At 41.5% G+C, this 22,785-nt stretch overlaps 3 protein-coding genes across 8 annotated transcripts in view; 2 read left to right on the top strand and 1 right to left on the bottom strand.

The window, feature by feature from the left end:
• Nucleotides 1-6,299, top strand: part of CCAP-R (Crustacean cardioactive peptide receptor) — a 32,772-nt gene extending 26,473 nt beyond the window's left edge. For both annotated transcript variants that reach the window (NM_001382065.1, NM_206574.4), the window contains exons 3-7: nt 3,895-4,030; nt 4,094-4,291; nt 4,483-4,743; nt 4,828-5,113; nt 5,205-6,299. In NM_001382065.1, coding sequence (NP_001368957.1) covers nt 3,895-4,030; nt 4,094-4,291; nt 4,483-4,743; nt 4,828-5,113; nt 5,205-5,520 — 1,197 coding nt within the window. In that variant the 3' untranslated portion in view covers nt 5,521-6,299. The remainder of the gene's footprint in view (nt 1-3,894; nt 4,031-4,093; nt 4,292-4,482; nt 4,744-4,827; nt 5,114-5,204) is intronic.
• Nucleotides 6,300-7,163: 864 nt separating this feature from the next.
• On the top strand, nt 7,164-8,756 carry CG14546 (uncharacterized protein). Its single transcript, NM_143191.6, has 2 exons — nt 7,164-7,799; nt 7,898-8,756. Exons 1-2 carry the CDS (start codon nt 7,301-7,303, stop codon nt 8,563-8,565), a joined length of 1,167 nt encoding a protein of 388 aa, NP_651448.2. The 5' UTR covers nt 7,164-7,300; the 3' UTR covers nt 8,566-8,756.
• kumpel (kin of rumpel) lies at nt 8,752-22,776 on the bottom strand. Of its 5 annotated transcripts, none has more exons than NM_143189.4 (11): nt 22,669-22,776; nt 21,606-22,251; nt 19,612-19,771; nt 12,632-12,697; nt 12,526-12,577; nt 12,396-12,463; nt 12,180-12,334; nt 11,872-12,121; nt 11,431-11,811; nt 11,197-11,366; nt 10,794-11,126 (listed from the first exon to the last, which is right to left on the bottom strand). In NM_143189.4, the coding sequence occupies exons 2-11, from the start codon at nt 22,133-22,135 to the stop codon at nt 10,862-10,864; spliced, it is 2,097 nt and encodes a 698-aa protein (NP_651446.2). In that variant the 5' UTR covers nt 22,136-22,251; nt 22,669-22,776; the 3' UTR covers nt 10,794-10,861. The 5 variants fall into 5 exon arrangements, with proteins under 5 accessions (NP_651447.2, NP_651446.2, NP_733129.1 ...); NM_170250.3 differs by lacking the exons at nt 10,794-11,126; nt 11,197-11,366; nt 11,431-11,811; ... (3 more) ...; nt 12,526-12,577; nt 12,632-12,697 and adding exons at nt 12,830-13,098; nt 13,155-13,327; nt 13,385-13,765; ... (3 more) ...; nt 14,628-14,679; nt 14,737-14,802; NM_001144639.3 differs by lacking the exons at nt 10,794-11,126; nt 11,197-11,366; nt 11,431-11,811; ... (3 more) ...; nt 12,526-12,577; nt 12,632-12,697 and adding exons at nt 14,958-15,239; nt 15,299-15,486; nt 15,543-15,926; ... (2 more) ...; nt 18,872-18,923; nt 19,030-19,095.
• Nucleotides 22,777-22,785: the final 9 nt, after the last annotated feature.

Raw genomic sequence — 22,785 nt, 5'->3', positions numbered from 1 at the left:
TTTTCTACACCCACGCTCCCGAATTTCCACTCAACAGTTTGTCAACAGCATGTACACACAGCTCGTTTTGGCCGTAATGCCGGGCTTTTATTAATTTCAATTTTGTGTCAACATCAACGCCAAATATGCACGGACAAGAGGGAAAGATTTAAGCCAGCTGATGACAAAATGTTTGGCCATTAGGCGAATTAAAGGGCAGTCCTTAGCAGTGTCCTTTGGTTTTGGCTTTGGTTATAGGACAGTTCATAAACCGGCAGCGACCAACCATTGTGTCTGAAAAGCCGCACCGACCACTATAAAAACCATGATTGATGTGCTCGGCTTGACCCAAATGCATGTTTTTATGCCAAAATAATACGCTCTCATATCCTACCAGCTCAAGTGTCCTTCTCCAACATATATATAAATATATGTATGAATTTTTATAGCAGGAATAGTGTCCAGGCTACAGAACAATATGCTTTGGCAGAGTTCGTTGACCTGGGAAACTTTCTGCTAATGCTTTTTATCTAACCATTTGCCGGCTGAGCACTCTGTGCTTATACGTAATATGGAATTTAATTTTACTTTATGCAACTTCTTCGGAGCCAAAACACTCAGGCACAATGTAATCGCTATTAATGAATGCCCTGAAAAGTGCGAAGGAAACGCAAACAAACAAGCAGACAAACAAAACACATTTCCACATCTACACACAGACACAATCAAAATGCCACACGAAAAACCCACACACTCTAAAACACAAATGGAACTACATGCGTAAAAACTTAAGCCAGCAAAGAAACAACAAAGTCAACAATGGTGGCCATGTGCCATATGCTCCGTGTCCTCAGCTTGGATGCTTTTTAAATATGAGCTACGAAAATAGAAGTTGATTAAGCTTATGGCGAAAGTATTGCAGACTCTTAAGTATCCTATAAAAGCAGACTATCCTTTGTCGCCGCTATTTTCGATATTGAATGGATTTTGCTAATCCATGACAATCACTGCTGGTTGAGTTTCTGAGTCTCAGCGGAAGTCCAAAATATGTGCAATTAAATTAATAATATATTTTATTTACAGTATATATTTATAAAATTACCTATTTTTAATTTTTAAATTTAATTTTAAAGGAATATCGATTTCTAACTCTAGTTTGTTTTTGCATGGAAATTAACTTTAAATACAGTACAGTGTACATTGGGACCACCTTCTCTGTATTGAAATAGAGTCCGCAGGATATACTATATTTTGTGCAGGACTGCCGCGAAGTTCTTGTAGCCATGAACTGATTTATAAGCGCAGTTGCCGTTGGCCGTTACAAATGCAACAATGGGTGTGGGGCGTGGAAATGGCTCCTTTTCTTGTGAAGCGAAATTAATTTCCCATTGCCTTTGTTTGTGGCCACCCATTTGTCTTTGTTGCTGCATTTTACGATTCGCAGGCAGCGGTTGAGATTTGTCAGCACGGTCGATTTAGTGGGATTAAAGCCATGAACCACGAGCCCCAAAGCCGCACAAAGTGCACTTAAAGTCGCTAGGAGGGGCTCTTCTGGGTTAAGGAAAGCGGATACCATCATTTTGCAGCGCGTGGCTCTCCAGTGCCAAGTGGATTCTATTGTTATGGCTGTGCCACTTAATAATCAGACATAATAGTTTGCGGCAGATAAAGTTGCTCCATAGCTCCAAGTGAGCGGCAACAGGTGCTCTGCAAGAATTGCCTTTTAATGAGGATTTACGGTTGCTGTGGCGGGTCAAAATCCCCATTCCTGCCCAGCTCTGCGTTCTTATCCTGTATCCTTTGCCTTCGGCTTGTGCGTTAAACTCTTTTTTCCTTTGGCTGAAATTAAATTTCGCACTTTTAATGTTCTCCCAGCAAAAAAAAAGCAATTTCCTTGAGGTGCAAAGCCAAATTGAAAAAGGCATAATGACTTGCCAAAAAAGGCACACAGACACACACGTAAAAATGGTGGAAAAGTAAGCAAAAAAAAGGCAACCAGAAATGGTCGATCATTAAAAAAGGCTTACAATGTGCCGTTTATTACATTTTTATGGCGCCCACAGCATGGGACATAATAAAAATCTAAAGCTGTCTAAAGGAAATCTGACAAAAGTTATTTTGTGTTAAAAAGAGTAGGAAAATTTATTACTCTTATATTTTTTATGCATCCGTCAATATGGTGCGGATATCATATATATCATTTTTAGTGCTAAATAAACCAATATATACACCTAAATGTTCAATAATGATTCATCTAAAGCGATACCTATGACTTTTCTAGAGCAAACGATTTTACTAGCGTTGAGTGTAAAATACATGAATCTGTAAAGGCAAATATTTTCGATGACTTCTTGGTTTAAAAAAAGGCAGACACGTGCGAAAATTTTCAAGCAGAAATGCTGCTGAGCCAACATCAAATGGGAAAAAGTTTTGCAACGCGTGAAGAGTTCCTACTGCCTTAACTTTACTTTCTAGAGAGTCATTCTAGAAAATTGCACTCGAGGTGGAGGGCTCAAATCCGATAAAGGCTTAAAGGAAACGAGCCAAGTCATTTTCTGGTAAAACATCAAAATCAAAGTCCGGATGGAGAGATGTAAAAATGTTGACTCCTGACAAATGAAGGCAGCCACATTTAATAATGAACGCGACACCGGCAAATAATGAAAAACGGTACTGTGCGAAAAATGAGTACAAATAGCCGTTTTGCTCGTTTCTTGATTTATGCGCCAATTTGCGCAACATGATGAACTGGCTTGCCAGACGGCGCTACCAGCGCCCAAAAGTCGCCGGAACAAAATATCTTCATATATATACTATATATATATATCTTTCTATATATACAACTCGCACTTAGGCCGCAACAAAAATAAAGCAGACAAAAAGTGAATACTGCAAGTTTGGTATGGACAAAAAGTTGTAGAATAAGGTGGGGCGTCTTCAGTCTGAGCGCAGTTCCAAGGACGAAGCCTGTCAGGATTTCAGCTTTTTTTTCGGGACAAGTTTACTTGGCCTGCCCTTAAGTAAGTCCGCATCAACATCGGTGTTGGCGTCAGACTGCAAGACCCCGAGGCCATAATTCAAACTTAACTTCAATAGACGTGGGCATAGGGGGAGATGCCTTGAGAGCAAATTTAATTTGCAGCAAAAAACTTTGTAGATACCATGAAGAGATCATTAGTCATATTAGCATATATGCGATATTCTGCTATATAAACTGCATGCGGGCGTATAAAGAATATTTCATTTTCTTCGGCAATAAGCTAGAACTAGCAGAACTACTCACTGTCATATCTGCACTTCACACTGTTTAAAATATTTTTAAAATAATAACAGTTCAGTTAAAAAAGTAAAAGTAATAAGGGTTCATTATTCTTTATCTACTAGTTTTCTATATAAGAATTGTTACAATTTTAGATTTGAGTGCTATGAATTGAATTTCGAATGCCTGGAGTATAAGTTCTATAAATTAAATACCAAGCCACGCATTTTGAGCTGTGAAACTGCCTTAAAAGTCGAAAGAAATATTTTTCGAAGTGCAGGTCCTTCATCTTGGCAGCAATTTCCTGCTGGAATAACGGTGGCTGTCTGTCTTCCATCACGTCTGGGTGTGTGGGTGAGCGTCCACGGGTGTTTGAGTGCAGGATGTCGTGTTGTCCTAGTCTTGTTAGTACTGAACTGGAAGAAGCAAACTTCCGCCGGCACATCCTGCCCGCCGCACCAACCAGCTTGAATTCATAGCTCTATCATTTTTATGGCTATTTAAAGAGCCATAAACAAGGCGTGTGTGTGTGTGTGTGCTTGGATGGCATTAAATTGAGTTTTATGCGTGATTTCCGTGCTTAACACTTTGTTGACAATGAACTTGATAGGCGTTTAATGAAATGTGACCACACTTTGTTCTTTGCACTCTTCCAGACCGAACAGTTTGCTGTGCTCTGGATCCTGTTCACCGTCATCGTTCTGGGCAATTCAGCTGTTCTGTTCGTGATGTTCATCAACAAGAATCGCAAGTCGCGGATGAACTACTTCATTAAACAGCTGGCATTGGCAGGTGAGTTTTGGGATTGGGACTGACCTCTTCCCTTGCTTCTAATGCCCAGTCCATTATTTCCAGATCTGTGCGTGGGACTGCTCAACGTCCTCACCGACATCATATGGCGCATCACGATTTCGTGGCGGGCAGGCAACCTGGCCTGCAAGGCCATCCGCTTCTCGCAGGTCTGCGTCACATACTCGTCCACCTACGTGCTGGTGGCCATGAGCATCGACAGATACGATGCCATCACACACCCCATGAACTTCTCAAAGTCGTGTAAGTTAAGTCGTCGTATGAAAAGTTTTCTAATTGCCAAATGTTGTTAGCCAAAGATGAGCGCTGTTTGTGGCTTCTGCTTACACTGCTTGGATAATTTAGTTCGGGAATTAACCAAAAAAAATATACAAATTTAAGTTAAATTAGAAATATATTTCACTTAAATATATATTTAAATTTTATGCTTTTAGGGAAAAGAGCCCGTCACCTGGTGGCTGGCGCATGGCTCATCTCGGCGTTGTTTTCGCTTCCCATCCTGGTTTTGTACGAGGAGAAGCTCATCCAAGGACATCCGCAATGCTGGATTGAGTTGGGTTCACCGATCGCCTGGCAGGTGTACATGAGCCTGGTGTCGGCCACTCTATTTGCCATTCCTGCGCTGATCATATCTGCCTGCTATGCGATCATCGTAAAGACGATTTGGGCAAAGGGTTCCATTTTTGTACCCACGGGTAAGATATCTTCTGGCTATGCATATTGCCAAATCGGAGTTCCCAAAAATAATTTTATTTTATTTGTTAATTATATTTTAACAGAACGTGCTGGTTTTGGAGCTGCACCTGCCAGGAGGGCCAGCTCGAGGGGCATTATTCCACGGGCAAAGGTCAAAACGGTCAAGATGACATTGACCATCGTGTTTGTGTTCATCATCTGCTGGTCGCCGTATATCATCTTCGATCTGCTGCAGGTCTTTGGCCAGATTCCACACTCACAGACCAACATTGCCATCGCCACCTTCATCCAAAGTCTGGCACCGCTGAACTCGGCGGCGAATCCACTAATCTATTGCCTCTTCTCATCGCAGGTCTTTCGCACATTAAGGTATGTTAAGATTTCATGTTAAAAAATCTTACACATTTTCTTATGCTTTAATTTACTTACTTTGATATTTTTATTTTTATTATATTTCCAGTCGCTTTCCGCCTTTTAAGTGGTTCACATGCTGCTGCAAGTCATACCGCAACAACTCGCAGCAAAACCGCTGCCACACGGTTGGTCGTCGGCTTCACAACAGTTGCGATTCGATGAGGACACTGACCACTTCGTTGACGGTTTCCCGAAGGTCCACCAACAAGACGAACGCCCGTGTGGTAATCTGCGAACGTCCCACCAAGGTGGTTACCGTGCCAGCCATGTCGGAGGTATGATAGCTGGCCCACACCAGCCGGAAAAGATCCGCGTTCTCGATTCATGGTCCCACGTCCTTTAGCGACGCGGAGTTTCTCTAAAGGGGAACACGGACATCCTGTGAAGGCACCAGAGGCTTAGACAATAAGTTCGATAGTTATACCAGGCATGGGTAAAGCCAAATGTATGTTTCTAGTCGTAAGTACGCCAAGTCTACGCTACGAATTTCAAACCTATTTCTACTTCGCAATCTATAGTTAAGATAACATTTATACGGCATTTAATTAACTCTAAAATTAAAAATCTAAAGTGTCAAAATGGGTAATTGAATCTATTCAAGATTTTGATTTTTATTAAATTTTAACTAAAGAACCCATTATAATTTGATATTGGTACAAAGGTTTTATATTTCCAAAAAACTTACCTGAAACATTTAATTAGGCATTTTTGCAATCAACTTTAAACTGGAGAAATTAATTTAAGTATATGGTATCCTAATGAAATAAGTGTTTCGAAAACTATTAAGATTTTTTGTCCACCACTCAGAACCTAGGTTTCAATCCATTAGTAGCTCGGTTTAGTTATATTCTCTTAAACAGACTGATTTTACTTGTATGTGAATCGCGGCCATTTATCAGAAATTTAAAATGCATTTCTTTCCAGTCCTAACTAGCTATTAAGGCCATTTAAATTCCAACTCATCCGTGTATATAGCCACTCGTAATGGTGGATAAACATGCCCAAGCATCTTAAACCAAAACCCATTAAGCATAAGTAGACCATAAGAGTTAATAGAGCATAACGTTGTAGTCAATTTGGTTTAAGCTAATATTTATTTCATAATTATGTGTGAAAGCAGAATAAAGGCAACGACTTCAAGAATGTCCCGCATTTTCATTCATTTTCCTGGCACGCGCTGGAAAATCCACTTTTCAGTTCGCCCCACTGAACAATGGGCACAAGGACGTTTTTTCGCCACCACACCATTTATAATTGTTGCGATGATGTGGTATTGTCTGTGGCCTCCACTGACGTCACTGTTGGAAAGTCAACATCACAAATAAATTGAGCGACAAACCGGGCAGACAATGAAAACATATTGGTTGCTGTGGGCTCTGCAAACAGCCAAAGGTTATGTGCTTTACTCTTATTGTCTGCAAATGGCAATTTTAACATGCCAACTCTGGATATTCATACTGTTTATGTTTGTTTTGAGGCTGGTTAAATTCATGATACGCATCAACCCTTGCGAATTCACTTGCTCCACTTCCTGACTGACATTTAATCGGTTGGGCGAGCAGATGGAAACTATGGTTACTTAATGGGATGGTTGGCAAATAAATTCATTTCAGGTCCTTTCGCACAAATACTTTTCCCTGTCGGCCATCCGCCTCATTGGACTCGACGGAGGAGGAAAAATCCATTAAGAAGCTTACTTCGGATGGCGGACAGTTGCAAAATTTTTGCAATTATGATTTTGCAATTTAATTATTAACTTTTAATTGAATTGCTATTAGCGAGTTAGTAAACAATGCCGAAGTCTTGCGAAAAAAAATTTATGGAAAATTATTTACTTAATTGGTATTCATTCTTATTTACCATGGATTTTATAATAAAAAATGTTGATTTTGTGAAACAAGTACAAAACGAAGATAAATAAATATAGTTGAACAATAAATTATGCAAATAGGAAGATATAACAATTGTTTTATAGCAATCCCATTTTGGATTTATCTTTCAAAATAAATATCTGAAAAAAAACAAGCTATTTAATTTCAAAAGAGCTTACATCCACATGATGCGAAGGCAAAGATTTCATTACAATAACATGAGCCGCCAATTTTAAATCGATCTACATCCTAAAAATTCGTCAAAAAAGTCATGTTTCCAAATTACTGCTTTACGAAATCGGCCAGACAGTCGGGCTATGATGTTTTGAAAAGAAAGGTAGTACGGCATTCCTCTCCCTCAGTGACGTCAGCCGGCAGGAGAAGGACTCGCCATCGAACGGAGCGCCAACGGAATATATCCAAGTCGAGCTCTTTGCGGGACAAGGATTCGTCCTCCAAAAGCGTAGGATTCCGGGAAACACCCGTGATTTGTTCGAGTGAAAAAGACACTCGCAATTCTGGTGGCGACGATAGAAAAACGGATAAAATGACCTCCAGTCCCAGCAACGATCCCAATCGCGATCTGCAGGAATCCTTTGCCGACTTCTTTAGCATCATTCACGATAATGTCCTGGAATCGGTACAGGATGCTGTGCGGCGAATGGTGTCCAAGAGCTTTGAGCAATCCGTGGCCAAAATGGAACGACTGTCGAAGGACCTACAGAATCAGGAGGCGATGCTCAATAAAATCTATCACGATGTCACCAACAGTAAGTTCGGTTAAAAATTTTTATTAAATAAAAATCAATTATTATAATGTAAGAAGCGTAGTAAACTGTTATATCACAACTTCACCGATGTCCTTTAGAAATTGCCGCTCAGAGTGAAGCGAGCTTGAACCAATTCAAATTCGTTACCCAAATGCTCATCGACAACCAAACCGTGCACTACAGAGCGCTCAATCAAGCGAAGGCGAACAAACAGCGGCGCAAGGAAGAGCAAGATCTGGAAAGGGACCGGAAGTTGGAACGAGAACGGAAGCGGATGTGCACTTGCAAGGAGGTGCGAAATGCACGGGTTCGTAAAAGTAGAAGTTCCAGTGTGGACCTCTCGAAAAGAAGCACTGGTGGCGAGGCAAAGGAACGAGTGCCGAAAGCCCCGCAACATCAATTGTGCCAACAGCAGGTGCCATTGGTTTATCATTTGTACAATTCCAGTACGGATCAGGAGTCTACCGCCAGGAGCAATCAGGTGTCCCGGTCGTCTTCAAGGCATGCAACTGCTCCTGATCTCCCAAGACAATCCACTTCTTACAGCATGCCAGACCTTTCCGGCCGTACTTCCCCCAATCCTACGCGGTTTAATCAGAACCAACATGCTTCAAAAGTCTCTAGAAGCAGCTCATCTAGATCTTCTAACCACAGACAGGATAATATTGTCTGCCTTCCGGCCATGACCTATCCACCTTACGTCCGCAATTGTCCAATTCCCCGGCAAAAGTTAATTCGCAAAACTGGTCAGAATAAAGGCAAATAGAAGTAGTCTTTTATGCAGCCCCTGAAACAAAAATCTGTTAAGACTCCCAATTGCATTGCACGTATATAGGAATCAAATGAATTGGGAACCCTTTTCGTGTTTTGCAATTGGTAGTCTTAGCAGCCAAAGCAAATTGAGACATCAATTTTATAGTAAAAATTTTAATAAAAACAAACAGTTTTAATTAATCTAAAATGAATGCAAGCTACTGCTGTATTTATTTACACTTTTTTAAGCCTCTTAAGCTTTTATTTACCTTTTAGGAACAAACAAAATCTCTATCGAATTATTAGGAAATATGTTGATGTATGAACTAATTCATACTTATCAATAGGAACAAAACTGTTAAGCAATGGTAACAGCAACTGCATTGCTCAACAAATCGCTTAATCGGAACTTTCACTGAGTTTTGGTACCTCAACTTTCTTGAGCTCCACGCTCTGATAGTAATTGTTTTTTCGCAAGTAGCGTTGAACAACTGGTGCCAGAAGATTCTCATCAACGTTCTTGATATCCTGACGTCCGTAGACGAAAGTAGCCAAGTTTGAAGTTATAATTGTAAGTAGGGCTCCCAACATAGCGTATAACAGGAATGACATGTGATATATAGATGATCCACTGTGAGGTTCGCTATTAAAAAAGATGTTTAATAAATATAAAAGTTTTTACCGGAAACACGAAATGTACTTACTATTCTAAAGTGGAGTTTAAGTAACGATTCATATCGAAATCATAGTCACAATTGTCCACGGAAACTGGCAGCTTGGTGTGTCGGAAGGAACCTGTTATGTTGGCAATTTGAGCATTAACCGCTATCCAGGCCATGGTCAAAAAGGAGGCAACGCTGCCTATGAAAACGCACTGCAAATAAAAAAATGTTATGTTAAATATCATAATATTTAAAGGTGTATTCTTACCTTTTCGCCCACCCATGGCATTAGCATTCCCACCGTGAAAATGCCCAACATCGGTCCATATAAACTTGACTGAAGTGTCGCCGACAATTGCAGTACCATGCCCAGCTTTTCAACCACGTAGACCATAAAAATTGAGCTTATGCCAAAGGTTACCACCACCACTCGCATGGTCAGAGCCACGTGGTTCTCCTTCATCGATTTTCCCATGCGCGGCCTAACAAAGTCCTCCAGGATAACAGCGGCCAGAGAGTTGAGGAGGGTGGATAACGAGCTCAAGGCCGCGCTAAACACAGCTGAGACAAAGAGTCCTGGCAGACCAGGCACAACCCCCAGCACCCGCATCACTAGCAGGGGAACCAGCTGGTCCCGACGTCCTGCAAGCTAAACGAAAACTGTCATATGAAATGCCGAACCAATATACAAACTATGAACTTACTCCTGTAGACATGGGATCGCAATCATAATAGGTGGCATAGCACACCAATCCCACATAGACGCATCCCATGTAGAGCAGTACCAGTCCAATGGAGAATGTGAAGAGGGTCTGTTTGATGGCTTTCAGGGATGGCAAGGACATAAAACGTTGAACTGTTGCCTGGTTGATCGAGGTGCTTTGCAACTTAAAGAAAGTTCCACCAACAAACACGGAGAAAACACTCAGTCGAACTGTGGGATCCAAACTCCATCTAGGGCATATGCAAATGCATTAGAGGATGTTAAATATTTCTCATTTTCCACTTACTCCGGGGTATTTAGGCGTCCGCCCTCTTGATTAATCCTCCACACAGTTCCAAATCCACCTAAATCCAAGGTTCCCTTGATCATGATCACAATCAAGGATCCATACATAATAACGCTCTGAACCACATCTGTGTAGACCACGCCCTTAATTCCGCCCACGCAGGTGTAGAAAGTACAAATGATGACCACTATTGGAGTGATGATATGAATACCAATTCCGGACACTTGATTGAAGGTCAAAGCGGGAACATAAACGGCAATGGGAAGCCAAATAATCTAAGATAGTAAAATCATATAAGTTAAGATTTTTTTTGTGTTTTTTACTTGTACTTACCGCTTTGAGAACAAATAAGCTAGCTCCAAACAATCGCATTCGCCGGCTAAAACGCCTCTCAAAATACTGAAAGAGTGAGTGTGTATAAGTAAGGATTCGTCAAGAATTGCTGATCATAGAACAGACCCAGTTGAAGGCTGATTATAATAGTTAGCTAAAAAAAATCAAACTTAAGCATTCGATTAAGATTAGGTACAAAACAGATTCATATAACTAAAAAGAAACTACGATGTTTTGGTTTTGCAAAGGCGGTAAATGTATTTACGGGATTATAGTAAAATATAATTATTATCCCTAAGCCTTTTCAAGGCTGCTCCAATTTGAGCTGAGTTTCCGACTCGTGAAGATTAAAATTGTTTTTCTCTTCACTGGCCACACTTTCGTATTTTCCATACCAGAATTTCCGCAGGACAGGGCTGATAAGTTCCTTATCCACCACTCGCGGATCTTGTCGTCCGAAATAGAGAGTGGCCAGCAGAGATCCAAGTACAGTACCCACAGAACCAACTGCGGTGTACCACAAAAATGAGATCTCATGAATGCCATGACTGGTAGATTCAGTTGGGGTTCTGTATAGAAAGAAATACTTTAGGTAAACAAAGGTCCAATACAATTTAACCACGTGGAACAAGTACATACGCCGTGGTTGTGGCATTCCAATTCGCAGGTAGATCAAAAGTATAGTCACAGTCTTGTATGGAAACTGGTTTTGCTGGAAAAGTGAGAGATCCTGTGAAAATGGCAATTTGAGCCCGCACCACAATGTAGGCAGTAAAACTAGAGGCGCAGGAGATTCCTGTGAGAAGACTCTAAAAATATATGTACATATTTTCTTTAGTATTTTCCCTTCAATTAATTTAAGTTCAATCAAACCTCTGTCTTAACAAATGGCAGTAGCATGCCCACACTAAAGGCTCCAAGGAGTGGGCCACAAGTTATGGCCGCCACTGTTGAGGATAGCTGCATGACCAGGCCAAGTCTCTGGACAATCGGTACACTGGCCATCGAGATCAGGCCAAAAGATATGACCACTCCTCTCAACAAATAGGCGGTTTGCCGTTCGGTCAACGGCTTCTTCCTAAAGGGTTCCACAAAGTCTGTGAGTATCACTCCGGAAAGAGAGTTCAGAGCCGTAGAAAGTGAACTTAGGGCGGCACTGAAAACTCCAGCTACAAATAGTCCAACCAGACCGGGAATATGGCCAACGTTTTTGACCACATAGAGGGGTATGACTTGATCCTTGGCACGAGCTAACTGCAATGAGAACATAAGATAGTAATATAATCGACACATTGGGATTTTATTTTATCTTACCCCCGTTGTAATGGGATCGCAATGATAGAACTCAGCAAATGCCAGCAATCCGATATAAACGCACATCAACATCACAAACATAAAGCCAATTAGTGATAGAACTAAAGCCTTCTTTACGTCCTTATTGTTGGGCAAAGTTAAGTAACGCTGGACAATAGCCTGATTTATACCATTTGCCTGCAATTTGAACAGGGCGCCACCAACAAACAAGGCAAATACGCCCATTCTTGCAGTTGGATCAAAGGTCATGCTAAAGTTTATTTATTTAATTAAAATATATATTTAAGTACTATATGAGAAGTACTTACTCTGGACCCACCAGGCGATCGTACTGACGATTATGATCCAGAACAACGCTCAAGCCACCCAAATCCAAAGTGCCCTTTATGATGACTATGAGCATGGATCCGATCATTACGGTGCCCTGAATGACATCCGTCCACACAACACCCTTAATTCCACCCTGGAAAAGATGTAAGTAATCACACTTTGTAATATGGGACTTCCTTGACGATATTACTTACCACGCTGGTGTATAGAATACAAATAAAACTTGTCACGGGCACAATCTTGCTGACACTTATCCCGGAAACTAGCCAACAAGTATAATATATATAAAATAGAATAAAATGATATCTCAAGAATTATAGTTACCTTGATTTAGCGTCAGAGCCGGGACATATATGCAAATGGGTTGCCACAAGATCTTAAAATATTATTTTAAAATAATCTACCACTATTTTCTTGCTAATTAACTCACATTCATCACCACAAAGAGGCAGGAACCAAAGATCCGAACTCGTCGATCGAAACGTCTTTCGAAGTACTAAGATAAACGAATTCAAACAGAAACAAGAACGAAATTTTATACATATGATTCATGGTTATTTACAGGATGCATTTAATAAATGAAACATGCTTGGACACATTCATAAATAATTAATTTAAAAACAGATTTGCAGAACAGAGAGTACATGTTTTATTGACAACGCTTATTGGGACTCAATTTCGTCCTTGCGCTTAAAGAGATCCTGCATTTTAACAGCCTCATAGTTTTTATTGGGCAAAAAACGCCGCATACAGGGCGTAATCAAGGCTGGATCCATTTTATTGAGATCCTCCCAACCGAAAACGAATCCAGCCAACACTGAAACCACAGTGCAAATAAACCCGCCCAATGCTGTATACCACAGGAATGACAAGTGATAGATGTTTCGCTCCGAAGGTCTAAAATATACAATACAATTATATTAATTAGCTGAACTAAGATTTCCCATACTTACCTGTACTCGTGGATTGTTTCGTGAACTGTTTGATTATCGAAATCATAGTCACAGCCATCCACCGATACGGGAAGTTTGGGATAACGAATCTCTCCATGCATTTGAGCCAACTGCGCCTTGATACAAATCCACGACAATACCAAAAAGGACACTACACTGCCCAGGAGAACGCTCTGCAAAGTTATTAAACATTATTAAATAAATTAAATATAAGAAATCATAAGACTTACCTTTCCTTTTACCCAAGGCAAACCCACGCCCATGCAATAAATGCCCAATAAAGGACCCATCGAAACCGCCGCTGTGCTCGTAGCCAGTGGAACCACTTGTCCCAGCTTCTCCACGACGTTGACCATTCCCAGGCAGCAAAATCCGCAAACAACGACAATTGCCCGCAACCAAAAAGCCGTCTGGCGCTCGGTCATCGGTACTTTCAGCAAGGGTCTTACGATATCCTGAGTAATGACACATGCCAGCGAGTTGAGACCCGTGGAAAGTGAGCTCAGGGCAGCGCTGAATACGCCAGACACAAAGAGTCCTGGTAATCCAGGTAAAGAGCCCAGCGTTCGCATCATTAGCAGAGATGGCAGTTGGTCGACGGCAGCCGCTAACTGACACATAAATATTGTAAGTAAATATTAGTATGGACTAAATTTGACGACTGACAAAATGTTTTTAATATTTTTTAATTACCTTAGTACTTATGGGATCACAGTCGTGATAGACGGCATAGGACACCAGGCCCATGTAACTGCAGCAGCTGAGTAGGAAGATGAGGAGCACTGTGAAAACCAGCATACATCGCTTGGCATGCTCATAACTCGGGAGGGATAGGAATCGCTGAATGGACACTTGGTTGACATCCGAGGACTGGATCTTATGCAGAGTGCCACCCAAAATCACGGACAACATGGACAATCGCACTGTGGGGTCCCAAGTCAACCTGTCGGTTGGAAATATAAAAAAAAAATAAGAAAATTAATCATCCGTAGACATACTCCGGTGCATTAAGACGTCCGCCATCTTCATTGCGTTGCAGAACCACGCCCAGTCCGCCCACATCGAAGGTGCCCTTGACGCAAACCGCCAAAATGGAACCAAACATAACAAAGCTCTGAATGACATCTGTCCAAACGACGGCCTTAAGTCCGCCCTGAAATGAAGAAAGTCTTTCAGATAGGCCTCAAAATGTTAGCCAAATTTAATTAAGCCTCACCACACACGTGTAGAAAGTGCAGATAGTGCACACAATGGGCGTAATTACATGGATGCCAGTGCCAGTCACTGAAATATGTTAATATTTGGAAGATATACACCTCAACAAACTTAGATTAAGTTATAATTTAAACTAGAGAAATGAAGATAGTTATTCAATGCGTGTTATATAGTATTGGTATACTCCCATTTTCCTTAGTGCATGTATAAGCAACCAGTTAATGAAAATTATTATGCTTAATCGAAAATCAAACTCACCTTGATTGTAGGTGATGGCCGGTACATAAAGCGCAACAGGAAGCCAGAGCATCTGTGGGATGTACCAAATAAATGTGAATATACTTAAGCTAAATGCTTTTCCACTCACCGTGCCCACAATAAATAGAACCGAGCCCAAATTGCGTATGCCAGCGCCATAGCGCAATTGAAAGTACTAAAGGTTCAAAATGAGTTAGTTGGTTAGAATTTACATATTAATTATAAAATTAACAAAGAATTTGTATTCATGCTAAAATGAGCAGTGGTAGCTGGTATTTACAGGCCTTGCAAGGGAAATTCCTAACTTAACTAAACAAAACTTGAAGTGCTGCTTATTAATGTATTTTATTTGAAAGTACATGGCATGGAACTACTTTCTACGTCTTCGCATTGAAACTCTTCAAGGTATTCTCGTCCAGCTTAACGCTGGAATAGCTGCTCTTTTGGAATCTGCGAATGCAAGGTGACAACAACTCAATATCCACATCATCGGCCGTATTGCGACCAAAGACGAAGCCAGCCAGGTGGGCGGTAATCACGCCCACCGCGGCTCCCATAACGCTATAGAACATAAAGGAGACGTGGTACAGCTCCTGCGCGAAACTGAGCGATCTGTGGAAATAACATTAGGAGTTCACCTTTATACTAAACTTGCATTTAGAAAAACTTACCCAGATTCAGTCAAGGGAATGGTCACGTTGGCAGGAGTCACCAGGTCGCGATCAAACTCATAATCACAGCCTTCTACGCTAACTGGTTTGCTTTCGAATTGCATTTCGCCGGAATTAATGGCCAATTGTGCAGATAGGCACAGCCAACCCATGAAGAAGAAGGAGCAAAGGGATCCCACTATGGCGCTCTAAAATTAGTTAAACATTTTAAACTAATAAGATAAAGATATTCTAGAACTGATACCTTTGAGTTGATGCTTGGGCACAGAAGGCCCATAACGAAAAGAGCCAGCAAGGGACCCTGTACCACCGATCCAACGGTCATGGAAAGCTGCATTACATGGGAGCCCATCTGCTCCACAACAAAAACCAGGGCCACACTCATGACTCCAATTAAAACCGTACAAACACGCATGATAACAGCAGTTTGGTGTTCCGTAAGCGGCTTCCTCGTCAAGGGCCTGATGTAATCCTCTAGGAAAACAGCGGCTAGGGAATTCATGCCCGTGGACAGAGAACTGAGGGCGGCACTAAACACTCCGGCCACAAACATGCCGGGAACTCCGGGAAATGCGCTCATGGATTGCACCACGAGCAGGGGAACCAATTGATCCTTGGCCACCGCCAACTGTAAGTAACTTTCAGGATTAGTAACAATATGCATGGTTTTCTAATAAATACCCACCTTCGTGGTCAATGGATCACAGTCGTAGTAGGTTGCGGATAGCAGGAGGCCGTTGTACATGCAGATGGCCATCAGAAGAACCAATCCGGAAATGAAGAGGAACGAGCACTGGGCCATCTGCTTTAATCCGGGCAGTGACAGGTATCGCTGGGTGATGATCTGATTGCATCCGAGGTTATACGAGTTGTGTGCCACGTTGCCCACCATCATTGCCAACATGGACATTCGCACCTTGGGATCCAGCGTCAATCTGTTTCGAAAATGTACCATATTATACCATATAGACCAGCGAGCGGAGCCCATGCACCACACATCCTGGCAGGATTACATGCCATGTGTGGTACCTGCCCTAGTAAACAGTTTTCACCCACTCAGGCCACTCCATGCGTCCGGTGTCGAAATTCCGCTGAATAACCACGCCCAATCCGCCCAAATCGACGGTGCCCTTGATGATGACGAAGAAAATGGCTCCCACCATAATCACGGTTTGGATCACATCTGTCCAGACAACGGCCTTCAGTCCGCCGGCTGCTGTGTAGAATATGCAGACGAGGCACACGATTGGCGTGATGACATGTATATTTATTCCAGTTACTGGAAAAGTGCACAAAAGTCAGCACGTGGCGCTCGATTTGACGGAGCCTCTATGTTCTGGGTATAAAGTGGGCTTAAACTATATTCAAAACAATAAAGAATGCAGTTGCAACGAACTTTTAACATTTACATATATGACTTGTCAAGAACCCATAAAACTTAAAGCAACCCAAAGACAAAAATAATTAACTTCAAACCAAAATACTTAGGCTATGGTAGTGTAAGTCATTGAAGCTTTATTTTTAAGAACGTAATTGAATGGCTAACTTTCCTAAACGAAAGGTCTGGTATTTACATTTGATCAATCTTATGGGTAAGTCAAGAAATTAAGTGGCAATTAAGTATTTCTTTTTAACCATTTAAGTACCTTTTAAAACTTAAGTTTTTAGAGTGAAACGGAATCGAAATATAAGAAAATTGAATGGATTAGTAAATTAAACATAGGTTAGTCAAAGAATGCTCTATGGTTTCTCATCAGAACTCCTTAAGGAGTTCTCATTTAAATTTACGCTGGAATATTTCGACTTGTGGAATCTGCGTATGCAGGGTGATAGCAAATCGTCTTCCACGTCGCCGGGCTTATTGCGACCAAATATGAAGCCGGCTAAATGGCCCACAATCACACTCAATATTCCCCCCATTACAGTATAAAACATGAAGGATATGTGGTATAACTGCTCGGCGAAACTAAGGGACCTGTGGGATTAGGCTTCTATGATGAGAACCGAATAGAAAAGATTTTGGCGATTAAGGATATCGCAAACTTACGCGGATTCTCCACTATGAAGAGTGGCATTTGCAGATGTCAGCAGAGAACGGTCGAACTCATAATCGCAGCCTTCCACGCTGACTGGCTTTTCCTCGGGATGAATTTCCCCAGAGTTAATGGCAATTTGGGCCGAAATACTAAGCCAACCCATGAAGAAGAAGCCAAAAATTGATCCCGTGATTGCGCTCTTAAACAAAATGATTATTTGTTAACTTTCATCCTAACAACTTTGAAGGAGGAGGGAAAACTCACTTTTGAGTTGATGCTTGGGCACAGCAGACCCATCGAAAACAGACCAAGAAGCGGACCTTGGACCACTGAACCAATGGCGATGCCGAGTTGCAACACATGGGAGCTCATCCGCTCGACCACAAAGACCAGGGCCACACTGATAATGCCAATTATTACCGTACAAAGTCGCACGGTGACACCGGTCTGATGTTCCGTAAGGGGTTTCTTCGCAAGGGGCTTAATGTAATCCTCCAGGAAAACAGCAGATAGGGAATTCATACCCGTGGACAAAGAACTGAGGGCGGCACTAAACACTCCGGCCACAAACATGCCGGCAATTCCAGGAAATGAGCTCATGGATTGCACCACGAGCAAGGGAACCAATTGATCCTTGGCCACTGCCAACTGGAATTTAAATCTAAGTTATAAGCATACCATACCCATAGTGACCGGAATACTAGCGAGCTTAAACTCAAAAATCGCTATAAATTATATTCTATATATAGTTGAAACGATAAGCGGAGTTTAAAATCGTGTTTTTCCATTTAATGGATAATAGTTCCCAACCTTTGTTGTTAGCGGATCGCAATCGTAGTACGTTGCGAACAGAAGGAGTCCATTGTACAAACAGAGTGAAAACAATAGAACCAATCCGACAATAAAAATGAATGATGTATGAGCCATCTGTTTTACACCAGGAAGGGACATGTATCGCTGGATCATCATTTGATTGCAGCCAAACTGGTAGCAATTGTGGCCAACACATCCGACCATCAAGGCCAACATGGACATGCGAACTTTGGGATCGAGTGTAAATCTGTTTTAAAATTACTTTCATTTAATATATGTCGAGACCCTTAATTAGTTTTTACCCACTCAGGCCACTCGATTCGGCCGCTGTCGAAATTCCGCTGAATAACCACGCCCAGTCCGCCCACATCCAGGGTGCCCTTTATGATGACAAAGATAACCGCACCTATCATAATGACGGTTTGGATCACATCTGTCCAGACAACGGCCTTCAGCCCCCCAGCCGTTGTATAAAATATACAGACGAGGCATACGATTGGAGTGATGACGTGGATATTTATTCCAGTAACTGGAAAAATAATTTAACCTTTACTGGGTGGAACTAAGAGCCCGGATTAATAAGATTACAATTATCCCATTGTAATATCTATGTAGGGTTCTTGACAATAAGTACGTATTATAGACCATTAAATTTCATATTTGTTCTTTAAGGTCCCTTTAAAACTTGTACCCCTTTTACTTCGATGCTCTAAGATAATCTTACCTTGATTAAAAGCCAGCGCTGGCACATAGATGACGATGGGCAGCCAGATAAGCTAAGAAAAAAAAAACACTTAGCATCAAAATTGCTTTAAAAGTATTCCTTCAGGATCTGAAGGAACGTAACGATTTTCTCTTCACTTGTAATTGGATTAGACTTACATTTGCACCCGTGAAGAAGGCGGATCCCAGCAGACGAACAGATTTGTTAAAGCGCATCTCGAAATACTGTAAATATTTTTTTCCCAATGGTTTGTTGTCTTTCGTTTAACACACAGTAAGGATTGCTCAAATATACACACACACCCACTGCCACACGCAGTGGTCTCGTAAATGTGTGTGTGCGGCAACGCGGCGCATACATAATCGACTATTACTCATACGACATGTAGCCAACACCAACTTATAAACTACGACTATCCGTTTGTCAGCTCGTACAATTGGTATTGTTCGGGCTTATTGTAGCTGTCTTTGTGCGCCACAACCTCGTGCATGCAAATAAACAGCCATACAAAGAGTTCTTACAGCTGGTTGCATACCGATTTTGTCCCGTGTTTTTTTTTTTCGTACCGAACATGTACTCCCTGCTCGCAGTTGGGCTTTGGCCTTACTTACACATTAACATGCCGTCGAATATCAAAAGATTCCAAATTCGTATACTCAAACCAATAGAATTAATGCGTAACATGCAGTTCAATAGGTAAACACACACAATATACTTGGATTGGACAACGTTCGGCTTACCTCATAGGTGGATGTCAGCTGGAGATTGCAGAATACAGGCAGGAATATATACCACGAAATAGCTCCCGAAATGGCCAGGGTCACCAGAATGAAGGCGTACTGCGTGCCATATACATAGATTTCCGTTGATGTTCCCAGAAGCGAGATTCCAGACACGAAGCTAAAAGTGAAATACCAACAATTAGTTCACGCTAATTATGTCTTAAGCTTAAAGTTCAGCTAATTGCCAGTCGATTGATCAAGATCTATTTTCGCCCCGCCAAAGTTTTTTTTTTTCATCTTTGCCATCCCGCAAAGCAAACTTGAACAAAATTTTTTAATTCAATTAAGTTATGGTCACTTAGTCGTTGGTCAAAGTTATAACGAAGGTAGGCCAACTTTTGTAAAATAAATTTAACGTAATCGATTGGCGAAGGTTAAGGGCATTATGGCACCATATTGAATCTTAAAAGTTTGTTTGCTATGAATGGTAAAGATAATATTTTGGTATTATATATTAAGCATGTGTGCTGCTGCTATGAATTTAATCCAATCCGAAACAAATGATGTCTAGTCGCATTTGGCGGAGAAAACTTTTTCCTTGCCCTGCATTTGGTAATCTGATTTTAATGATTAATGTCCATAACAATCATCATTTCAATTTTGGCCGCAAAACAAAATGAATTGCCACCATCGGTACAGAAAGTTGACGGCCGAGAGAAAAATGCCATTAAAAGTTGATAACAAGCGACGTTAAAGTATGCAGACACACACACAACAAAACAATTTGTTTTACAAAAAATTGAAAAAATCAGCAAGGAACAAAGGGCGTTTTATAGAAAGAAAAAAAATTATGCCATGTAATTGTAATTCAAGGCACGTTGGCTGAATTTGTTGCAAAAAGCAAACGACAACAAATAGAATGCCATAACAATAAAAGGCTCACGAAACAATTGTCATTGGGCAAGGCAAATGACCAAGAGCACGGCCAGGATTTCGGGGAACAGGACCTGTCGGCCTGGTCATTAATGCGTCGAGCACACGGCTAAGACAAAGGGACCGCACCCTTCGAAAGGTGCTTGACCAAAATGTGTCAAATACAAGGCACCCCACTCCGCAGGACCAAGGTCACTTGGCCGTCCGAACAGCAAAAGAAAAAGTAATTTGGGCAAATTATTTGAGTTTGCGGCCGAGCACAAGTTTAAATAACTTCAATCCGGCTTAGACACAGTGAGCTGCTAAGTTGTATTTATATGCCAGATATATTTACTCGCAAAGTTCCGCAAGCCATTTCAATATCAGCACAAACCAAAGGCATCCAACCAACCAACATAACACCAAGGCACTCATCATCCATTGACCCTGACAATGAATATTGTTTACGCAATGCCCTGTCCGGAGTCGGAAACTTTTAAATAAAATGCTTCACTGTTTGCCCTTGCCAAACAATTCGCCAGACAATGCTGGGCTGGGCCAGATTATCTATTTTGCCTAGATTACGTATACGCACGTTTGGCCAATGGCATGGAATAAGGCGAACTGACTGAAAGTATTTTGATTGATCTGCCTGGGCTTGGCTTAGCCCATTACGATAATTTGTGCAAATATTAGCCGCATTCAAGCGAATGCATAGCATTCAATTTTTGCGGATTATGCCGGCTTAAAGCGGGATCGCTCAATAAATTTGCAAGCTTCCTTCCTGTCACACTTTCATTTAGGATGCTCAACCTTCTCTGCGGCCGTGTCAAAAGTAATTAGGCAGGTCTGCACAGCGAAAAATAATGGCAAAAAAGTATCCTTATTTTGATCAGCTTCTTTTCTCCTGGAGCTGAACTCATTTTTTTAAATTTAAATTAACAAAATATAGTTAGATCCGTATTTTCTTTTTGAAACCCTGCCAAATGTATTCAAATTGTTTCCCGTGCACATCCCGTTGGCCAGCCAGGATTAAATTCTCCGGGCCAATTTACCATTTGCATATACATATATATACCCCAGCCGAAGCTGTAACTCACCTGGCCACAAGTGACAGCGCGACCGGAAACACTTTCATTTGCCGTCCGCCCACCAGGTAGTCCAGCGCCTCCGAGCCACGCCTCTCCTCGACGCCCGCCGCCCCACCGCCGTCCTTGCCGGCCAGCTTCTGTTTCTTTTGCTTCTTTTCGATAAAGCCGAAATAGAAGCCGATAACGGCGCAGACCGCCAACATGGCGATGAAGACCAAGTAATCAACAATACCGAAATGCTGCAGGGCCTGGCTTAAATCCTTCACGCTGAGTTTCTCCTCACCATCCTCCAGGGATGGGGATGCTGATTGAGTGGGAGTGGGCGTGGGAGTGTAGGCGAAAGTGGTCGAGGTAGTGGGTGTGCTACTACTCGTTGAAATGGTGGAAGTGGCGCCAGTTGTGGAGCTAGTTGAGACCGTGCTGCTAATTACGGCCACTGTCTTCGCAATCGCATTGGCCACCGTTGTGGTGGTTTTGGCCACTACATCCTCCACGGGGGAGTTTACCCCCAGCGCCACGGGATCGGCAGTGGTTGACATTATTTCCGGCACCGCAAGTTGCTTTTATGTAGTTTATTTTTATGGACTTCCAGCCGCGTCACTTTAATGTGTCCGGCTTTGATTACTTTTGCATTAGTTTAACACGAGCACAATCACTGTGAATTAAATTCGACTTTGCGTTTAGTATGGTTCGTTTTTACGAATAGAAGGCCACTTCCGACTTAAAGGGCTTTTTTTAAAGATAATCACTCGAAAGTTTCTAGCTTCTCAATCGCAAGGTAATTAAAAAATAGTTGAATGTTAAATAAAATCAAAACTCGCTTTCTTTACAGAGAAATAAAAAAAAATTATTAATAAAATGAAATTTTTTTAAATCTTTAGAACGCAAGTGTCGCAGACGTATTCAAGGTCAACGGATTCTATCACAATAGCTCTTATTAATGTAAATGTGTACTTTATCAAAAGCTATACAAAATTGTTTTAATTGCAATCAGAAATTGAAGTCGGGCAAAGCACTTCTAAAAGTATAGTTTGATATTAACAAGTCTCTTTTAAGACGATATATAACGCACACGCTCTCGAGATCCTTGAGTTTCGGATTCAGGACAATTCCAATTCGATTTGGATGAGAGCACACACAAGTGTTTGATCCAAATCACCGCCGAGCACTGAACTAATTTTCCGCCGCA

The sequence above is a fragment of the Drosophila melanogaster genome, chromosome 3R (assembly GCF_000001215.4).
Source record: "Drosophila melanogaster chromosome 3R".
NCBI classification, from domain to species: Eukaryota; Metazoa; Arthropoda; class Insecta; order Diptera; family Drosophilidae; genus Drosophila; species Drosophila melanogaster.
Note: the sequence above shows the minus strand (reverse complement) of the source record. Positions and strands in the feature narration are given on the sequence as shown.

Bases quoted from the DNA above. Each gene is read 5' to 3' on its own strand.
- CG14546 (NM_143191.6), top strand. From the start codon at position 7,301: ATGTTTCCAAATTACTGCTTTACGAAATCGGCCAGACAGTCGGGCTAT. The intron at 7,800-7,897 runs GTAAGTTCGGTT...GATGTCCTTTAG, and splicing joins CTATCACGATGTCACCAACA to AAATTGCCGCTCAGAGTGAA.
- kumpel (NM_143189.4), bottom strand. From the start codon at position 22,135: ATGTCAACCACTGCCGATCCCGTGGCGCTGGGGGTAAACTCCCCCGTG. The intron at 12,578-12,631 runs GTGAGTTAATTA...TAATATTTTAAG, and splicing joins GCCTCTTTGTGGTGATGAAT to ATCTTGTGGCAACCCATTTG. The intron at 12,464-12,525 runs GTAACTATAATT...CTTGTTGGCTAG, and splicing joins GGCTCTGACGCTAAATCAAG to TTTCCGGGATAAGTGTCAGC.